The sequence below is a fragment of the Hylobates moloch genome, unplaced genomic scaffold (assembly GCF_009828535.3).
Source record: "Hylobates moloch isolate HMO894 unplaced genomic scaffold, HMol_V3 SCAFFOLD_2, whole genome shotgun sequence".
Classification (NCBI taxonomy): domain Eukaryota; kingdom Metazoa; phylum Chordata; class Mammalia; order Primates; family Hylobatidae; genus Hylobates; species Hylobates moloch.
Genome location: NW_026652277.1, coordinates 125996040 through 126017832, shown reverse-complemented (window position 1 = coordinate 126017832; position 21793 = coordinate 125996040). Strand labels below are relative to the sequence as shown.

General features: G+C 43.2%; 1 protein-coding gene and 1 non-coding gene across 4 annotated transcripts in view; one reads left to right on the top strand and one right to left on the bottom strand.

The window, feature by feature from the left end:
- Nucleotides 1-2320: 2320 nt before the first annotated feature.
- The window catches only part of SNX3 (sorting nexin 3), a 50020-nt gene continuing 30547 nt past the window's right edge, over nt 2321-21793 (top strand). Inside the window, exon 1 of one of the 3 annotated variants that reach the window (XR_009212450.1) lies at nt 2321-2800. Coding sequence is in view for 2 of the 3 variants with exons in the window: in XM_032156069.2 (XP_032011960.1) it covers nt 2639-2800 (162 nt within the window). In the remaining variant the exon portion in view is untranslated. The remainder of the gene's footprint in view (nt 2801-21793) is intronic. The other 2 variants (XM_032156069.2, XM_032156066.2) reach the window with 2 other exon arrangements.
- LOC116477792 (small nucleolar RNA U13) lies at nt 20324-20426 on the bottom strand. The gene has a single exon (XR_004250644.1). It is a non-coding gene; the product is annotated as a small nucleolar RNA U13 (small nucleolar RNA).

Below are 21793 nucleotides of genomic sequence, written 5' to 3'. Positions count from 1 at the left end.
GAATCAGACAGAAGCATTCTATGAGCATATTCCATGATTGCTTTGTTCAGGTGTCACCGATGACAACATAATACAGTAGTTCCTGGTCTCTTAGCTTTCATAGACTTCAATTCAGAGTCATTGATACATATTTCTTGAGCTTACATTTCTAACCATACCAGTCAAATTCCCATTTGGTCTGTTGCATTAGGAGACATGCCCAGCATTAATATCTAATGAGCTTGTCTGTCACTATCTGTCACATTATTCAGTTTTATTCGCCTCATAGCACCAATCATATTGGCAGGTGTATTATTTACTGAATTGTCTCCCTAAGATAGACTATATACTAGGCTATAAACCTGACTTATCTACCCTTTCATCTCTAGTACTTAGAATGAAAACATCTCGTAGGTCTTCAACAAATATTTGTTGAATTAATAAATGTTGTTTTCTGGAAAATAATATACACTGTATTTAAGTAATGTCTTTTTTTTTTTTTTTTTTTTTGAGATGGAGTTTTGCTCTTGTTGCCCAGCCTGGAGTGCAATGGCACTATCTCGGCTCACCACAATCTCCGCCTCCCAGGTTCAAGCAATTCTCCTGCCTCAGCCTCCGGAGTAGCTGGGATTACAGGCATGCGCCACCACACCCGGCTAATTTTGTATTTTTAGTAGAGACAGGGTTTCTCCATGTTGGTCAGGCTGGTCTCGAACTCCCGAGCTGAGGTGATCCGCCCGCCTAGGCCTCCCAGAGTGCTGGGATTACAGGCGCGAGCCACTGCACCCAGCCAAGTAATTTCTTTTTATTCCAGTGTTTCTTAGTGTTATTAAGAATGGTTGCTGTTGGCCGGGCACGGTGGCTCACGCCTGTACTCCCAGCACTTTGGAAGGCTGAGGCGGGCGGATCAGCTGAGGTTAGGAGTTCGAGACCAGCCCGGCCAATAAGGCGAAACCCCGTTTCTACTAAAAATACACAAAAATTAGCAGGGTGTCGTGGCGCATGCCTGTAATCCCAGCTACTCGAGAGGCTGAGGCAGGAGACAGATCAGTCCAAGCACGGTGGTTCATGCCTGTCATCTCAGCACATATGGGAGGCTGTGGCGGGAGGATCACTTTGATGCTAGGAGTTGGAGACCAGCCTGGGAATCATAGTGAGATCCTGTCTCCACGAATAATTACTAATAATTTAAAATCTAAAGAAAAGGGGGGCAGGGAAGATCAGGTTATTTAAAGTAATTATAGGGTTAAACTTGACATATTAAAAAATGCAGAAATAGTTGTAAGACCATACCATTAAGAGGGATAACTCTCCGGGCAGAGATAGAAATGTATCGTATCTCAACATTTAAAATCTGCATTTCCCTTTGGACCATGAGAGATGAACTAGGACCTAATTAATTGGGTTTTCTTCCCGTTTCTTTCATTTTTTTGAGACGAAGTCTCACTCTATTGCCCAGGCTGGAATGCAATGGCGTGATCTCGGCTCACTGCAACCTCTGACTCCTGGGTTCAAGCGATTCTCCTGCCTCAGCCTCCAGAGTAGCTGGGATTACAGGCGCGCACCACCACGCTCAGCTAATTTTGCATTTTTAAGTAGAGATAGGGTTTCACCATGTGGGCAAGGCTAGTCTCGAACTTCTGACCTCGTGATCCGCCCGCCTCGGCCTCCCAAAGTGCTGGGATTACAGGCATAATCCACCGTGCCCGGCCTTCCTCCCCGTTTCTTAAAAAGGCTCATGTGAGTTGCATTTCCAGTCCTGTAGAGGTACGTTTAATATTTTTCAAAAAAAAACTTATCAGGACTTCGTGAGAAATGAAAGTGGACACCCAAAGCAGCTTGCAGCCGGTCTACTGTTACTTTATTTTAGCGGGCCGACCTGTCTCCAAAATCGGTTTGACCATAATGCTAGGATTTAACTAGGGCTTTAGTTTTTATTTCACTCCTCCACTTTACTGGTTTCAACCTATCAATCCAGACGTGTGTCTGGTGGAACGCTGGGGTTTATGGCAAAATCATCTCAGGCATTTGCTTAACCCTCTCCAGAAAGGCATTTTCAGGGGTTCACAGTGAGACAGTGCGCAGGTTGGCACAGAGTTAGTAGGTGCAGTTTTGTTTCGATTTGCGGGCAAATCTCTAAGATCTCTCCGTTTAACTGTCGCCCGCAATTCCCAAAGCCGCTAAGGCCGTTTCCGGCGCTCTGCCCCGCCGCAGGCCGAGGCTGGCGCAGAGAGACAGGAAGCGCCAGTTCTGGGCGTCTGGGTCCTCGCCACCTCGGCCGCAGCCCCGCGGCGGCGCGCTCGCGGTGCATTGTGGGCGCTGTAGTCCGGCCGGAACCTGTTTGCGACCGCGAGTCCCATGACACCGCTTCTCCTCACACCCCAGGCCGCAGTGCCCCTCCCCAGCCTCGGCCAGGCCTCCCGGGACCCGGGCGCGGCGTTCCAGCTAGTCAGCTGTTTCTCCCCTGGGCTTGGAGGCGGAAGCTTGAGGGACGCGGGGAGGAGCTTCGCGTGCGGGGTGAACGCCCGCTCTACGTGCTCGTTCGCTTCGCGACCGCGGCGCGCGAGCCCCGTGTCCCCACGGCGGGCAGCAGCGGCGGCGTCGGCTGAACGCGGAGGGGGCGGAGGGAGCCCGCGGCGGCGGCAGCAGCTACAGCGAAATGGCGGAGACCGTGGCTGACACCCGGCGGCTGATCACCAAGCCGCAGAACCTGAATGACGCCTACGGACCCCCCAGCAACTTCCTCGAGATCGATGTGAGCAACCCGCAGACCGTGGGGGTCGGCCGGGGCCGCTTCACCACTTACGAAATCAGGGTCAAGGTGAGGCCGTCTTTCCCCTCTCCCAAGAAACCCCTCCCGCTGGCTCTGGGCACCCCCTACTCGGCCCAGGAGTGGACCCCCGCGGGCAGCCACAGCCTCCCAGGCCGGGAGCCCCCTTGCAGAGGCGGGCCGGGGTCGTGAGCAAGGGCTCCTCTTCCTGTAGGGCTGGTGTTGGGGGCTGCAGAGCGAGCCCGGCGCGCTGGCACTTGGAGAAGGTGCTCGAAGAGGAGGGCGTGGGTTGAGCGCCGCTTGCCCCTCCAGCAGCTGATCTGGGAGTGACATTTGAGTTGGAAAGGGGTAGATCTTTCGAGAACACATCCCTTCACTGGGAAGGGAACGAGATGTTGACAGAGAAAAGGGGCTTGCGCAAAGTTAAAGCCTTTTCCCAGTTTTCTCTTCCTGGAGACTTCCCAGAGGTAGCAAGCCAACCCGGCTGCTCCAGGCCCTTCCCGAGCTGCTAAAGTAACCTGGGTTGTGCAGTCTTCTGAACGGGACTTAATGAAAGTTTACAGAAGCCTGACAATTTTTGATAGGGCTGAGCCAGACCAGAAGGGTGATTGGACATGGTTGACTTCAGCATTTTGGGCCACCGCCCTGCTAAAGGCTGAGGTGTGGTGTCACCTACCTCATAATCCAAAACTACAGTTGCTTTAAGAAAAGACTATTTAGGGATCTTGCTGTCTTAATTCGAGATTTGCACTTAACTGAATAAAGAAATCAACAGAAATAAAATACACCTAATTTCATAACTAGTATTTGTTGGCAATAATTCAGATGATTTGGAAGATGTTAATTGAAAATAGTGCTTCACTTTCACTCTATAGTTCAGGGTTAAAGAATTTGCCCATGTATGGAAGCATCTTTAAAAATTAATTACATTAATTTAAAGATGACAGCAAATTATTAAAAATTAAGTGTAAAGCGATTTTTCCTTTAATCAAAATTTATATGACAAGCTACTATTAACATTTAAATGAAAAAATTTCTCATTAACTTATGCGCTTTGTGTCGTGAAAAACACAAAACATAAAATTTACCATCCTAACTATTTTTAAGTGTACAGCTCAGTAGTATATTCACATTGTTGTGAAACTTAAGTATTTTTAAAAAATTATTCTTATGTAGTTAGCATTGATTTTTAAAAGTTAATCAAACTTTAAGATATGAAACGAATAGTTTAATGTTTCAAGCCACTGTTGTCTTCTTATGGATGTGTAAAATGTGAATCATAGGCCAGGTGCGGTGGTTCATGCCTGTAATCCCAGCACTTTGGGAGGCCGAGGTGGGCGGATCACCGAGGTCAGGAGTTCGACACCAGCCTGGCCAGCATGGAGAAACCCCATCTCTACTAGAAATACAAAATTAGCTGGGTGTGGTGGCGCATGCCTGTAATCCCAGCTACTCGGGAGGCTGAGGCGGGAGAATCTCTTGAACCGGGGAGGCAGAGTTTGCAGTGAGCCTAGATCGGGCCATTGCACTCCAGCCTGGGCAACAAAAGCAAAATCCCTTCTCTAAATAAATAAATAAAAATTGAATCATAGGCTATGTTGTCATAGGGAAACTGCAAAATCCAGGCTCCAGTACACCTGGGGAACTACATTCACACAAAAACCTAGTGGAAAAGTAAATGTTTTTCTAATTGTTTGTAATACATGACAGATGGTTCACTAAAAAGAACTTCCTCTTTTGCCCTATTCACTAGTATTTTCTTTTTTTTTTTCTTTCTTGTGCTAAAACAGAACTTGGTATTTTTGTTTCTAGACTTCCATAGCAGGTACTTCCTGTCACAAAATTGGATTGGAATCTCCTGCCTACACTTCCTCCGCTTACTTTGAGTTTATCTTGCTGAGTGCATTATATTAAATGGATTCTAGTATAATAATTTAATCCTTTTTTTTTTAATACACCTAATACCTTAGCAAATAGCTGATGTGACACTTAAAAAGGGTTTTTGGGCCTGGCACAGTGGCCCACGCCTCTAGTCCCAGCACTTTGGGAGGCTGAGGCGGGTGGATCCCTTGAGCTCAGAAGTTTGAGACCAGCCTGGGCAACACGTTGAAACCCCTTCCCTACAAAAAAAGAAATTAGCTGGGCGTGGTGGCGCACATGCCTGAGGTCTCAGCTACTCCAGAGGCTGAGGTGGGAGGATCACTTGAGCCCAGGAGGTTAAGGCCGCAGAGAGCTATGGTTAGGCCACTCTACTCAAGCCCGCATAACAGAATGAGACCTTATCTCAGGAGAGAGAGAAAAAAAAGGGTTTTGGTATAGTCATTTGCATGTTAAAGAAAAATTTTTTTTTTTGAGATGGAGTCTTGCTCTGTCCCCCAGGCTGGAGTGACAGTGCAGTGGCGCTATTTTGGCTCACAGCAACCTCCACCTCCCAGGTTCAAGTGATTCTCCTGCCTCAGCCTCCTGAGTAGCTGGGATTACAGGCATGCGCCACTACGCCTGGCTAATTTTTGTATTTTTAGTAGAGATGGGGTTTCACCGTGTTGGTCAGGCCGGTCTTGAACTCCTGACCTCGTGATCCACCTGCCTTGGCCTCCCAAAGTGCTGGGATTACAGGCATGAGCCACCTCGCCCGGCCTGAAAATAATCTTTTTAAAGAATGATTAATGAGTCAGGGAACTAACAAATTATACACTTACTTTGGTTTGTATTTTTGTATAAACCAACTCACTGGGTGTTAATAGCTGTTAACAGTCATAAATGCCGGTGGCTATGTGAAGACCTAATTGAGTTTTTAATGCATGAAATGCCCTTGGATTTCTTTCTTTCTTTCTTTTTTTTTTTTTGAGATGGAGCCTTGCTCTGTCGCCAGGCTGGAGTGCAGTGGCGCGATCTCGGCTCACTGCAACCTCTGCCTCCCAAGTTCAAGCGATTCTCCTGCCTCAGCTGCCCAAGTACCTGGGACTACAGGCACGCACCACCACACCCAGCTAATTTTTGTATTTTTAGTAGAGACGGGGTTTCACCATGTTGACCAGGATGGTCTCAATCCCTTGACCTCATGGTCCGCCTGCCTTGGCCTCCCAAAGTGCTGAGATTACAGGCTTAAGCCACCATGCCCGGCCTGGATTTCTTTTAGTATGTAATGTGTTAGCTTAAAACTAAGGACACCATATAGTAAGGAAATTAGGCCTTATTTGAGCAGCATATTATTTTTTAGAGTAATTATAGTCTTGCATTAAGGCAGAGTGGCTATGACATGAATAGTTTAATATTTTGTAATTTTTTTTTTTTTTCTTGAGGTAAGAGTCTCGTTCTGTAGCCCAGGCTGGAACACAGTGGCATGATCGTGGCTCACTGCATTCTCAAACTCCAGGACTCAAGTGTTCCCCCCGCCTCAGCCTCCCAAGTAGCTAGGACTACAGGGTGCTACTATGCCTGGCTAATTTTTAATTTTTTGTCAGATGAGACTTGCTCTGTTGCCTATGATGGTCTTGAACTCCTGGCCTCAAGTGACCCTCCCTCTCTCAGCCTCCCAAAGTGTTGGAATTACAGGCATGAGCCACCTCACCCAGCCCTGCAATTTTATTTATTATTCTCTAAACTGTTGCTGCTCTCCCTAACCCCTACTGACTACCTTTTGCTATTGAATTTGCTGTATGGAAAACCATTTTATGTTCCAGAATTTGGGCTTTTAAACTATCTTACAGTTACTGTCTCATTCTGGTCTTGAGAAAAATTTTCAGTTTTACAGGATCTGATTGAAATTACTCTAATTCACAGGGCAATTTTATCTGGATGGTGGCACTTAGAATGCAAGTTTCCCAATCTCCATTTATCTTTTGGTTTGAGGATAGTGTTTAAGACTATTAGGATCACTTGATTAGTATCTCTGGGCTTTTGAAAATAATTACACAGTGTTATGTTTTTAAAAATTGTTCTAATGGGTAGGTACAGCAGAGAGCACCATAAATGATTAAAGGTTTAGGAAAGTTCAAGGTCTAGAATTATTTAGGCATATTAAAGAGAAGGCTGAAAGTAAAATTCAGTCACTGTTTATGAAGTTTGTGCTGTAATATAACTTTAATATTCTGGAGATTTTTAAATTAATCAAGATCTATTTTACCTGGAGACCACTGTTGTGAACAGGAATGGAATTAGAATCTTTCTTGAGCTCTGACATAGTCCTCAGTTCAAAGAATAGATTTAACATTTCCTAGCTGGGTAAGGTACAAAATCAAAGCTCCACTTCCCCTCTGTGAAATAGGTGTGCTAATAATAGTACCTACCTCTTAGGACTAAATGGGATAAGGCACATGAATCTTTCTAGCACAGTGCCTGGCACATAATAAGCAGGCAAAATTTAGCTCCTTTCTAAAGATAGACATTTTCTAAATTAAACGTCAGTGATCAACTACATTTTCTGTGTGTTAATATGTAGTTGAGTTACTAAAATTGTTAGATTTTCTTATCAAGAAACCTGCTTGTCATGGAAGTATACCTTCATTAAGCAAGCATGGTATAAAAAGAAGCTATCTTATTTGGCACTTAACCAAGTAAACTTTGTGTATGTATTTATTTATTTTTTCGAGACAGGGTCTCCCTCTGTCTCTCAGCCTAGAGTGCAGTGGTGCAGTCACAGCTCACTGAAGCCTTGACCTCCCAAGGCTCAAGTGATCCCCCAACCTCAGCCTCTCTAGTAGCTGAACTGGGACCACAGGCACATACCACCATGCCCAGCTAATTTTTAAATTATTTGTAGAGACGAGATCTCACTATGTTGCCCAGGCTGCTCTTGAACTCCTGGGCTCAAGTGATACTCCCACCTCAGCTTCCAAAACTGCTAGGATTATAGATATGAGCCACCACGCCAGGCTCCAAATAATCTTTTAAAGTTGAGCTTTATTAAAGCATAAAGCTGAATAATAACGTTGGCTGATAACAATTTTGACAAGATGCTAACTAAATGTAGCATCTTATCTTGACAGTGCTTGCCGTTCTAAACTTATATATGTTTTTTCCTCTGGGTCAGTCATCTAATCTTAAATTAGGAGTCAGTATCCAGATTGGAAGCTGAGAAATAAATTTTAAAATCTTAGACTTATTTTTAGGAATTATAAACATGTATTATTGAAGGGCTAAAATATTAATAGTATTTTAAAGAATCGGGGGGTCGGGCACGGTGGCTCCTGTATGTAATCCCAGCACTTTGGGAGGCCAAGGTGGGAGGACTACTTGAGCTCAGGCATTGCCAAACAGCCTGGGCAACGCAGTGAGACCCTGTCCCTCCAAAAATTTAAAAATTAGCCAGGCGTGGTGGTGTGTGCCTGTAGTCCCAGCTATGTGGGAGGCTGAAGTGGGAGGATTTCTTGAGCCCAGGAGGAGGTCAACGCTGCATTGAGCCACGATCACACCACCGCACTCTAGCCTGGGTGACACAGTGAGACCCTGCCTCTAAAAAAAGAAAAGAAAAAAATTTAGGGCATTTTGATGCCAAAGGACATCTGCAGAATCTATGTAGCTCTATCAATTGGCCAATGAGATGTTGTCTGTTACACAAGTTGCTGCCAGCTATGGCTGACTTTTCCAGGATCTCCATCAAGGAGAAGCATGCTATTAGCAGTGAAGATTCTGTCCTTATCTAATCCATCACTTAAGAGAATGGAGAGTGGGGGAGAAGACAGTGGCAATTTTAAAGTAGCCCTGTTATATTGAGTTTTTAGGGATTCTGTTCTATTAAGGTATGCATCATTTGAGTATCTATTATGTGCAAGGCACTGTGCTGTATCTATAAAATTTAATCTTGAGATAACCAAGCAGAGTAGATAATATTCCTGTAGAAGCTGATCAACTGATCCTCATCTCTTGTCCTTTCCTCATTTTAACTCCAGTCCTGAAGAAGTATCTCCCAATTAAGCTGAGTTCTTTTGTATCCAGGCCTTTTGCACACGCTTCCTCCTCTGTTAAGAACAGGCTTCCTTTAACAGCCTCATCTGGCTACTATCACTTATCCTGCAGGACTCAGCCTTAATGTCCCCTTTTTAAAGATTTTGCTGATCCCTTGACTCTGGACCAGATTTCCTTCCTGTGTGCCCTAGTAGCCTTGTTAGGATTAAATCTGTTTGCTTGTCTTTGGCTTCCTGTAAGTTCCTATGTCACCCATTATAAGCTCTTAGAGGACAGAGACTGTCATAATCACCCTTACTCAATATCCAACACTGCTTGGCACATAGTGGACACTTAAAAATAAATGAAGTTTAGGAAAGTTAACTTCCCCAAGGTCACAGCTATTAAATGGTAAAACTGGGATTTGAACCTACATTTTCTGACCTTCAGAGCCTGTACTTTTTTTTGAGACAGGGTCTCACTCTGTTGCCCAAGCTAGAGTGCATGGTGGTGCAATCTCGGCTCATTGCAGCCTCGACCTCCTGGGCTCAGGCAACTCTCCCACCTTTGCCTCCTGAGTAATTGGGGCCACAGGAGCACGCCACTATGCCTGGCTAATTTTTTTTGTATTTGCAGAGACAGGGTTTCTCCATGTTGCCCGGGCTTGTCTCGGACAAGGTTTCACCATGGTTACCCAGAGCCTTCACAGAAAATTCTTATCACCTGAGGAGCCTTTGAAACCATTCAGGTTCTCTTTTACTGGGGTGGGGTGGGGTTTGGGCAGTGGCGGTTTTTTTTTTTTTTTTCTTTGAGACGGAATCTCGCTCTGTCACCCAGGCTGGAGTGAGGTGGCGTGATCTCGGCTCACTGCAAGTTCCACCTCCTGGGTTCACGCCATTCTCCTCCCTTAGCCTCCCGAGTAGCTGGGACTACAGGCACGCACCACCACGCCCGGCTAATTTTTTTTATATTTTCAGTAGAGATGATGTCTCACCGTGTTAGCCAGGATGATCTCCATCTCCTGACCTCGTGATCTGCCCACCTCGGCCTCCCAAAGTGCTGGAATTACAGGCATGAGCCACCAAGCCCAGCTGGCAGTGGTGGTTTAAAAAGCATCCCAGTAAGGGCACTTATATGCAGCAAGGATTTCTCCTGCTGCTTATCATGCTGTCTGTCTCACTGAGACAGTAGAGAAGGAGGAGAAATATACATAGAACCACAATGGTTGGTAGCTTTGATGGGGTTAAAAAAAATAGATTCTAAAATAGTAAAACATGAAATGAATAGCAGATCTTGGCAACAGAGAGGAAAACCAGCGACATTTGTCAAAGATAGAAAACTTTTTGGAGGGGAGGCATTTAGGTATTAATTGAAAGCATACCAATCTCTACAGCTTAAGTTTTGGGGAGGAAGGGGAGATAACACACTACATTCAGTCAAGCCAGATCTTTTTGCCCTTGTCTTGCATCATCCATGTCTATATCCCTGTATAATAATCATGAAAGTAAGCCAGAAGTTAAAAAAAAAAAAAAAAAAAAAAAAAGACATATGTATTCATTTAAGAAAGGAAGTTTTTGGAGACAGGGTCTGGCTGTGTTGTCCTGGCTGGTCTTGAACTCCTGGGCTCAAGTGGGCCTCCTACCTCAGCCAAGTACCTGGGATTACTGTTGCATGCCATCAAACATGCCTCAAAAAAGGAATATTTATAAATATTGTCACTTTATGCCTGTAAAGGGGAAAAATCTAAAAAAATGCTTTGAGCTATCCTGGTGATCACATGTAATAGACATTTTCCTCTCCTGCTGACCTTCATCATCATTCTTATCTCACCCCTTCCAAAAAGTAGTAGACTGTTATTATTAGATACTTTGATGTTTGTACCATGTTATGCTGCTTTCATGTAAACAGAGCCAGCAATTTCTTGAACATCAGATAAGAAAGATGGTGTCCAAGAAAATCTTGGAACTGCTATTTTCTTTTTTCCAGAAGTTTATTCTTAGGGCTAGGTGTGGTGGCTCATGCCTGTAATCCTAGCACTTTGGGAGGCTGAGGCGGGTGGATCCCTCGAGATCAGGAGTTCAAGACCAGCCTGACCGACACGGCAAAACCCTGTATCTACTAAAATACAAAAATTAGCCAGTGTGGTGGTGCATGCCTATAATCCCAGCTACTCACGGGGCTGAGGCACAAAGATTACTTGAACCTTGGAGGCAGAGGTTGCGTTCAGTCGAGATTGCACCACTACATTCCATCCCGGGTGGCAGCGAGACTGTGCGAAAAAAAAAAAAAAGAGAGAAAAAGTTTATTCTTAAATGTGCATCAGGCTCCAAGACATTTCATCTTTTGCTTCCTAGAGTGGAAGCAGAAGATTTTATAGTAGGAAATACAGATATTTAAATAGGAATGGGATCAAAGGTCATCATTGCCTCGGGCACAGTGGTTTGTTTTTGGTTTTTGTTCTTGTTTTCCAGATTTCTCTCTTCTAAGTACTAACGAGGCCCAACCCTGCTTGGCTTCTGAGATCAGATGAGCAATTGGGTGCATTCAGGATACAATGGCCATAGACTTTTGCCAGATTTCTTAATTCCACCTATCCAGGGAACCCTTCCCTGTGGCCTTTGCTTTTAGCTCCTCAAGTTTTTTCTGCTCCTCTTTTTGTTTCTGCTTGAAATCCTTGTCTTCCTCATACATCTCCTTGGCCTGTTTCTTGTTGGGGGCTTCTTGCCGTAGGTGCCTGTCAGGAAGCTGGACGTGGTGCCTGTCATCCCTTCCTTAGACCCAGCACAGGAAACTGCAACTGCAGTTTACTGTTTTGATTCTGTAGTTAAAAGACAAAGCTTTCAACCAAAGTTCTACTTTGTTTTTTGTTTTTTTGTTTTCTTTCTTTCTTTTTTTTGAGACAGAGTCTCACTCTGTTGCCCAGGCTGGAGTGCAATGGTACAGTCTCAGCTTACTTCATCCTCTGCCTCCCTGGTTCAAGCAATTCTCGTGCTTCAGCCTCCCAAGTAGCTGGGAGTATACAGGTTGTGCACTGCCGTGCCTGGCTAATTTTTGTATTTTTAGTAAAGATGGGGTTTCACCATGTTGCCCAGGCGGGTCTCAAACTCCTGGCCTCAAGTGATCTGCCCACTTCAGCCTCCCAAAATGCAGGCGTGAGCTACCGCGCCTGACCACTACTTCTTTAAAGAAACATTTAACTGACAACCTAGGAATTTGGAATGTGTTAGTAAAATGTGACGTTTGCTATAGCTTGCCAGAAAGTTTGTATCAAGTAGTATAGAGTTTGGGCTGTTCTCAGATAAAGAAGATAATTTTTTGTTTGTTTTTTTTTTTTGGTTTTTTTCTCCACATAGAGAGGTTTCAGGTACAGTCCAGGGTTAGTACTGTGGCTTGACTATCAGCTTCTAACATCATATTCACTTTCTAGCCAAAGGGAAGGTTTATTTCTGCCCTCGAAGGACACAACCAGGAAGTTGTATTATTTCTGTTTCTGCCCCATTGCCATACTTAGCTACAAAAGAAGCTGGGAAATTTAACCAGGTGGCCATGTGAAGAAGGGAAGAGTAGACACTGTTCTTTGCTTTGCCACATTAACAAATGGTTGTGGTTGCCCCTTCTAGAATATGGCTTTAAGCTACACTGTGATCACCTCTTATTTCCTTTTTTTGCTAATGCCTGGAATTTCAGTTTAGAGTAAGTTCATTTGATTTGCAAGAAAAAAATTGTGCTTTCATTAGTTTGGAAGTCTTAAGTGAGTAAGTTTTGATTCTTTCAAGATAATTAATTTTGTTAAGTTGAGAAAAAAGGCAAGCATGAAGACATAGCATATCTGATAGGGGTATACCTTGAGATTGGGCTAGAGATTCTAAAAATAGTTGATTAACCTTTTTTTTTTTTTCCTTCCAAGGCTGCTTAAAACTATATTGGTTTTACTTAGGACCACCATTGTAGTTGCTGACATTGAATGATGGAGTATATAATTTGAGCCACCAAAATAAATGAAGCCAGTGTCTCTTAGCAGAGAATCACTTAATCTCTTAGCAGAGAAGCAGAGAATTACTTAAAATAATTTTGTAAAGTTACTCTGTGTCCAGCAGTATTGGTATGGTCATTTGATAATTATTTGTTCTGTAAACTTTGATTTTATCACTGATGGAGCATTTCTTTTGGCTTTCCTAAAGTTATTTTAGCACCTGCCACCTGTAGCTTGTTTGCTTTTTGTTTTTTCTAGTCCTGCCCTTGTGGCATGAACTTCTCTGTTGTATAAGTCTCATCCATATTGAGAAACAGAGGAGTCTCAAAGCCCCTCCTTGTGTCTGGTCTTGGTATCTCACCCCTCTCTTGTCTTGACTTTACTGGTTATCTTCAAGTGTAAACAAGTAGAGAAAAATCTTGTCAGCTAGGCATGTATGTGTATATCACCAGGTCTTGTCTTAAATTTACACCCAAAGATTCCCCCATGGTATATAACTGAGGACATTCTTAGGACACTGAGGAGTTTAGATAGAGCAGGGGTTGGCAAACTGTGGGCTTACCTTTTTTTATAAATAAAGTTTTATTGGAACACAGCATACCCATTTCTTCCCATATTATCTAAGACCACTTTTACTCTATAAGGGCAGAATTGAGTAGTAGAAACGGTATGTTTACTATCTTGCCCTTTAAGAAAAGGTTTGCCAATTTTATGTCTCTAGAGTTTGCTCATGTGACATTGAAATAATGGAAATCAAAAGGCACTTGGAGAATCTATTATCAAAACATGAGGCCGGGCATGGTGGCTCACTACTGTAATTCCAGCACTTTGGGAGTCTGAGGTGGGTGGATCACTTGAGGTCAGGAGTTCAAGACCAGCCTGACCAACATGGCAAAACCCTGTCTCTACTAGAAATACAAAAATTAGCCAGCTGTGGTGGTGTGCCCCTGTAGTCCCAGCTACTCAGGAACCTGAGGTGGGAGCATCACTTGAACCCTGGAGGCGGAGGTTACAGTGAGCCAAGATCACACCACTGCACTCCAGCCTGTGTGACAGAGTAGAACCCTGTCTCAAACCCTAAAAAATATCATGAGGCTATGGAAAAAACATTCATTTAGGAAGCCAGTAGTAAACGACTGAGGAAATAGTCATTAAATATAACACTGCACATTCATCAAATAATAAGATCTTAATGCATAACCCTATTCTTGGGTGGTGAATGAAATATTAGATACCATTCTTTCCTCCTAGAGGCCCAGTTTTACATAGAAATTGTAGCTTTGTGTTGTCATCCCACTGATAATATTAAGGCCAGGCACAAGGTTTTTCAACTTTTGAAGTTTATTTTCTCACTCGAAACCTTCTATGTAAACTCTTTTGAATACCCACATAAAGGAAAGAAAGTTGGTGCTGATAAACTAGTGGGCAGCAGGTTCATGGTGGTTCAGGGTTGGTCAGCAAACCAGTGCCAACACTGAAGATGATGCCAAACAAAATTGACTGCAGTCAGTTCTAGCCAGGATCATGGTTTAGATATTTTCTAGCCAGAATTAATTAATTTGTTATTTTTTTCTTTTTTTGAGACAGAGTCTCGCTCTGTTGCCAGGCTGGAGTGCAGTAGTGTAATCTCAGCTCACTGCAACCTCCACTTCCTGGGTTCAAGCAATTCTCCTGCCTCAGCCTCCCAAGTAGCTGGGATTACAGGCTCGGGCCACCATGCCCAGCTAATTTTGGTATAATTAATTAATTTCTTATACAGTATCATCATTTAATGATTTGTGGGGTTTTGTGTGTGTGTGTGTGTGTGTGTTTTAAGAGACAGAATCTCACTGTATTGCCCAGGTTGGTCTTGAACTCGTGAGCTCAAGCAATCCTCTTATCTGCCTCAGACTTCTGAGTAGCTGGTACTACAGATGTGAGCCATTACACCTGTCTTAATGTTTTGCGTTCTTACATGTTATCCCCCTATGTAATGTGGCAGTGTGCCATTGTATAAATAATTTTTAATAATATTTAAATTGGTATTGGTTGAACTATTAACAGGTAAGTCCTTTCTACAAACTGTCTGTCTAAAAGCTGGGTGTGGTGGTGCATACCTGTAGTCCCAGCTACTCAGGAGGTTGAGGCGGGAGAATCATTTGAGCCAAGGAGGTTGAGGCTGCAGTGAGCTATAATGGTACCACTGCACTCCAGCCTGGGTGACAGAGTGAGACCCTGTCTCAAAAAAAAGAAAGGAAGGAGTTAAGTTGAAAATTGAGAAACTGTGATACCAACTCTAAATGGGACAACATAGTAAATTGATAGAATTTTTGTCTTAGTTTAGAAGGCCAGATTATGTTGATATGCTTAAGTTGAGATAAATTGCAATTTTAGAGCATTTTTGTTTAGACCTCAGGATATGATTCTTATCTATAATTGATATTTGCTCAGTTTTCTTCCCTCAAGACATCTGATCAATTGTTTTTTTTCTAATTAAATTTCTTTTTTAGGGTTGTTAACTTTAACTTGAGTAGCTCCTGTGGGTCAGTTGCTTTATTGAGTACTTGGAATGCTAAGTTTAATAACACATGTTACTGCATTCAGTAAGTTCACAGCAGCCTGAAACAGGGCTAGATTTCTCTGATAAGTTTTCCCCAGAACTGTCTAATAAATGAACATTTATGAACTGTCTGCTATATTCCAGACATTGCTAGATGCTTGTTTAAGAGATGAATAAGATATGCCTAGCCTTTGGAAGCTTCCAAACTGGTGGTAAGGAGAGTGGGGAGAGGTAAATTCATAAAATATGCATAATGTGTAGTGGGAACCCAGGTCTGCCCTGAGGGACCAGGAGTGTGTGAGGGCAAAAAGTGAGCCAGTAGTGTTCTAGGTAGGGGAAGCACCTGTCTCTTTTGTCCTTCACCGCCAACATCTGATGTCAATGATGTGCCAGAATCACACAGTAGTAATACTGGAGTGATTCCTTGTTACTCTCTGACTCAAACATTTTTCTCTATTTTTATTTATAATTTTATATATAATGTATAATTTGGTTTTAAAATTGTTATTCCAATTTTTATTTTTTAATAAATAGAGACAGGGTCTTGCTGTGTTGCCCAGGCTGGTTTTGAACTCCTGAGCTCAAGCAATCCTCCTGCCTCTGCCTCCCAAAGTGCTGGGATTACAGGCATGAGCCACCGCACCCGGCTATAATTGGTTTTAAGCATCTATGTTGAGGCGGTATGGTAGGCGCTTTCACTCTGTGTTTTCTCTGATGTAGTTTATTCTACTGCATTTTCTTACAAACTGTAATTACTCTTATTTCCAGTTAAAACAAATGATAGGCTGGGCATGGTGGCTCATGCCTATGATTTTAGCACTTTGGGAGGCAGAGGTGAGAAGATCACTTGAGCCCAGGCGTTCAAGACCAGCCTGGGAAACATAGGGAGGCTCAAACATTGTTTTTTGTTTTTTGTTTTTTAATTAGCTGGGCGTGGTGACATGGACTAGTAGTCCCAACTACTTAGGAGGCTGAGGTAGAAGGATCACTTGAGCCCAAGAGGTTGAGGCTACATTAAGCCATGGTCGTCCCACTGCACTCCAGCCTAGGAAACAGAGTGAGACCCGGTCACACTCAAAAAGTAGATCCTAGATATTGACCACTTCATCATTCTTACTTAGCAATAATCATTTCCTGTTTCCTTCTGTCTTACTCCATTTTCACACTGCTATAAATTTACTACCCGAGACTAGGTAATTTGTAAAGGAAAGAGATTTAATTGACTCACAGTACTGCATAGCTGGGGAGGCCTCAGGAAACTTACAAGCACGGAAGGCAAAGAAGAAGCAAGTACCTGCTTCACAAGGCGCCAGGAAAGAGAAAGTGAGCAGAAAGAGCCCCTTATAAAACCGTCAGCTTGGCCGGGCGCAGTGGCTCACGCTTGTAATCCCAGCACTTTGGGAGGCCGAGGCGGGTGGATCACGAGGTCAGGAGATCGAGACCACGGTGAAACCCCATCTCTACTAAAAATACAAAAAATTGGCCGGGCATGGTGGCGGGCGCCTGTAGTCCCAGCTACTCGGAGAGGCTGAGGCAGGAGAATGGCGTGAACCCGGGAGGCGGAGCTTGCAGTGAGCCGAGATCGCGCCACCGCACTCCAGCCTGGGTGAGAGAGCGAGACTCTGTCTCAAAAAAAAAAACAAACAAACAAAACAAAAAACCGTCAGCTTTCACGAGAACTCACTCATTATCATGAGAAGAGTATAGGGGAACCGCCCCCATGATACAATCACCTGGGGGGTTACACATGGGGATTACAATTCAAGATGAGATTTGGGTAGGGACATACAGCCAAACCATATCACATCCTGACCATGCTTTATGATATAGCTAAGAAAGTCTACCTGCTCTTTTCCCATGCTAAACTCTAATGATCTTTCCCGATTCCTCTTGCCAAAAGCTAATCCAGTGTGGACTTGAGCCTGTAGTCTTAGCTACTTGGGAGGCAGAGGTGGGAGGATCGTTTGAGGCCAGGAATTAGAATCTGCACTGAGTTATGATCTTGCCCCTGCACTCCAGCCTGGGCAACACAGCAAACTCTATCTCTGATGAGAATGCTGAGAACACATTCTATTCTATACTGAATTTGTGTTCCCAGGCAAAAGAATAAAAAAAATCAATACAATTTTAAGAAAAAAAGGGGGGGCAGGAGATACAGTGTCTCACGCCTATAATCCCAGCACTTTGGAAGGCCAAGATGGGCGGATCACCAGAGATCAGGAGTTTGAGACCAGCCTATCCAACATGGTGAAACCCCATCTCTACTAAAAATACAAAAAAAAAAAAAAAATTAGACAGGCGTGGTGGTGTGCACCTGTAATCCCAGCTAGTCAGGAGGCTGAGGCAGGAGAATCACTTGAACCTGGGAGGCAGAGGTTGCAGTGAGCCGAGATTGCACCACTGTAGTCTAGCCAGGGCAACAGAGCATGACCCTATCTCAAAAAAAAAAAAAAGGAACGCTCAAAGCTCTTTTAAGAATTTCTTACTTAGAGCTCTTAGAAATAACACCACACATCTACAACCATCTGATCCTCGACAAACCTGTCAAAAAACAAGCAGTAGGGAAAGGATTCCCTATTTAATAAATGGTGCTGGGAAAACTGGCTAGCCGTATGCAGAAAACTGAAACTGGACCCCTTCCTTACACCTTATACAAAAATTAACTCAGATGGATTAAAGACTTAAACGTAAAACCTAAAACCATAAAAACCCTAGAAGAAAACCTAGGCAATACCATTCAGGACATAGGCATGGGCAAGGACTTCATGTCTAAAACACCAAAAGCAATTGCAACAAAAGCCAGAATTGACAAATGGGAAAGAAACCATCATCAGAGCGAACAGGCAACCTACAGAATGGGAGAAAATTTTTGCAATCTATCCATCTGACAAAGGTCTAATATCCAGAATCTACAAGGAACTTAAATTTATAAGAAAAAAACAACCCCTTCAAAAAGTGGGCAAAGGATATGAACAGATGCTTCTCAAAAGACATTTATGCAGCCAACAAACATATTAAAAAAAGCTCATCATCATTGGTCATTAGAGAGATGCAAATCAACTACAATGAGATACCATCTCACGCCAGTTAGAATGGCAGTCATTAAAAAGTCAGGAAACAACAGATGCTGGCGAGGATATGGAGAAATAGGAACGCTTTTACACTGTTGGTGGGAGTGTAAATTAGTTCAACCATTGTGGGAGACAGTGTGGCATTTCCTCAAGGATCTAGAACCAGAAATACCATTTGACCCAGCAATCCCATTACTGGATATATACCCAAAGGATTATAAATCATTCTCCTATAAAGACACATGCATACGTATGTTTATTGCAGCACTATTTACAATAGCAAAGACTTGGAACCAACCCAAATGCCCATCAATGATAGACTGGATAAAGAAAATGTGGCACGTATATACTGTGGAATACTATGCAGCCATAAAAAAGAATGAGTTCATGTCCTTTGCAGGGACATGGATGAATCTGGAAACCATCATCCTCAGCAAACTAACACAGGAACAGAAAACCAAACACCGCATGTTTTCATTCATTAGTGGGAGTTGAACAAGGAGATCACATGGACACAGGGAGGAGAACATCACACACCAGGGCCTGCCGGGGATTGGGGGGCAAGGGGAGGGAGAGCATTAGGACAAATACCTAATGCATGTGGGGCTTAAAACCTAGATGACGGGTTGATAGGTGCAGCAAACCACCACGGCACATGTATATCTATGTAACAAACCTGCACATTTTGCACATGTATCCCAGAACTGAAAAAAAAAAATTCTTATTTTCTTGGCCGGGCACAGTGGCTCATGCCTGTAACCCCAGCAGTTTAGGAGGCCGAGGCAGGTGGATTACTTGAGGTCAGGAGTTTGAGACCAGACTGGCAACATGGCGAAACCCTGTCTCTACTGAAAATACAAAAAATTAGCTGGGCATGGTGGCGCATGCCTGTAGTCCCAGCTACTGGGAAGGCTGAGACAGAATTTCTTGAACCCACAAGGTGGAGGTTGCAGTGAGCTGAGATCATGCCACTGCACTCCCGCCTGGCAACAACAGAGCAAAAAAAAAAAAAAAAACCTTATATTTTTACAGACTATATTATTTTAAATGTGGTTATTCCAGAGATTGATGGTGGTGATGTTTGCATAACAATATGGATTTACTTAATGCTACAGAACTCTGTACACTTAAACATGCTTAAAATAATTTTGTATTATGTATATTTTACCACAGTAATAAATACGGAAACAAATAGTATGGAGGGGCCAGGTACAGTGGCTATCTCCTGTAATCCCAGCACTTTGGAAGGCCAAAGCAGGAGGATCACTTGAGGTCAAGAGTTAAAAACCAGTCTGGGTAACATAGTGAGACCCTCCTCTCTACAAAAAATGCAAAAATTAGCTAGGTATGGTGGCATGCACCTATAGTCCCAGCTACTCGGGAGACTGAGGTCGGAGGATTGTTTGAGCCCAGGAGGTCGAGGTTGCAGTAGGCCAGGATTGCACTACTGCACTCCAGCCTGGGTGACAGAGTGAGACCCACCATCTCATAAAGAAGAAAAAAAAAGGGGAGGAAACTGGAGAGGGCAGTTTCTTTCCCTTCAAACTATCAAAGCAAGGAAAAAAGTAGTTCTTTATGTCTTTTTGCCAAGAACTCTCAGTTCTTAGTCATCTATTGTGTTTTACAGTCTACTTTATCTGATACTAATATAGCCAGTCCAGTTTTCTTATGAGTATTTGCAGGGTATGTAATTTTCTGTCCTTTCACTTTTAACCTGTTTTGATTTTTGAGGTAGAGTCTCACCTTCTCACCCAGGCTGGGATGCAGTGGCATGATCTTGGCTCACTGCAACCACCTTCACCTCCGCGGTTCATGCGATTCTTGTGCCTCAGCCTTCCAAGTAGCTGGGATTACAGGCGCGTACCACCATGCCTGGCTGGTTTTTGTATTTGCAGTAGACATGGAGTTTCACCATGTTGGCCAGGCTGGTCTCGAACTCTCGACCTCAGGTGATCCACCCCATCCTTGGCTTCCTAAAATGCTGGGATTACAGGTGTGAGCCACCACGCCTTGCTTTTCACGTGGATTTCATTTACCATCTGGTATCATTTTTTTCAGCCGGAAGGGCTCTCTTTAGTATTTCTTTTTTCTTTTTCTAAGGTTCCCATCAGATGGGTAACGTGCTGAAGTCATAACAAGGTTTGAAGGAGGCATGTCACACACATGAGCATGAAAACCCAATTATCATGCTTACCAACTACAGAGGATTTCTTTAGTATTTCTTCTAAGTCAGGTCTGCTAACTATGAAGGCTTGTAGTGTTTTTTTTTTTTGTTTTTTTTTGTCTGGGACTGTCTTGTATTTTTATTTTTGAAGGATAGTCTTGTTAGATATATTAGTTTTTTATTGCTGAATTAAAAATTACCACAATTGTAGCCCTCAAACCACCCCCAGGCAGGTGCAGTGGTCTGTGCCTATAGTCTCATCTACACAGGAGGCTAAGACTGGAGAATCACTTTAGCACAGGAGTTTGAGGCAGCTGTAGTGTGCTGTGATCATGCCTATGAAATAGCCTGCACTCCAGCCTGGGAAATAAGCAAGACACTGTCTCTTAAAAAAAGTAAAATTTAAATAAATAAATGGAGTTTTTAATTATTTAAAAAACACCACCAAATATTATCTCACAAGTTTCTGTAAGTGAGAAGTCTGAATATGGCTTATCGGGACTTTTTGCTCAGGGTCTCACAATGCCTACAATCAAGAAGGTTGGTCAGGGTTGTGGTTTCATCTGAGGCCCGAGAGTTCTCTTCCAGGCTTACGTAGTTGTGGGCAGTATTAATTTTCTTGGAGCGGTAGAGTTTGGAGTAGCCTTCCTCTTAAAGACCAGTGGAAAAAATCTCTTTGATCTCAGGGAAGACTAAAGCCCCCTTTTAAGGGGCTCACCTAATTAAGTCAAGACTACTCACAAAACTTGGTGAAGTCAAAGTCAAACTGATTAGGGAGTTTAATTAACATCTGTAAAATCCCTTCACCTTTGCCATGTAATGTAACCTAATTATGGAAGTGATATCCATCGCATTCATAGGCCTCACTCACATTCTAGGGGAGATGTGTATGCCAAGGGGTGGCAATTTTAGGCACCATCTTGGAATTCAGCCTACCACACTGGATAGGGAATTCTTTGTTGATTTTTTTTTTGTTTGAGCACTGTGAATATGCTGCTGCTTCCTTGTCTCCATTGTTTCTGGTGAGAAGTCAGCTGTTAATCTTATTATGGGTCCCCTGTAGTGATGAGTAGATTTCTCTTGCCACTGTATTCAAGATTTTGCTTTTCTTTGGCTTTTAACAGTTTTACTGTGATGTTTGTTGGGTGGGAATCTCTTTGTGTTTATCCTACTTAGAGTTCATTGAGCTTGGATGTATAGATTAAGGGTTTAGTCAAATTTTTTAAGTTTTCAGCCATTATTTATTGTTTCTTTCTCTCATCGTGGGACTCCCATTACATGTGTGTTGATAGGCTTGTTGGTATCCTACATGTCCCTGATGCTCAATATTTTTTTCTTTCTGCTTTTCAGAATGGACAATTTCTTGATGTGTCTTCAAGTTTGCTGATGCTTTTGTCTGCCAGTTTGAATC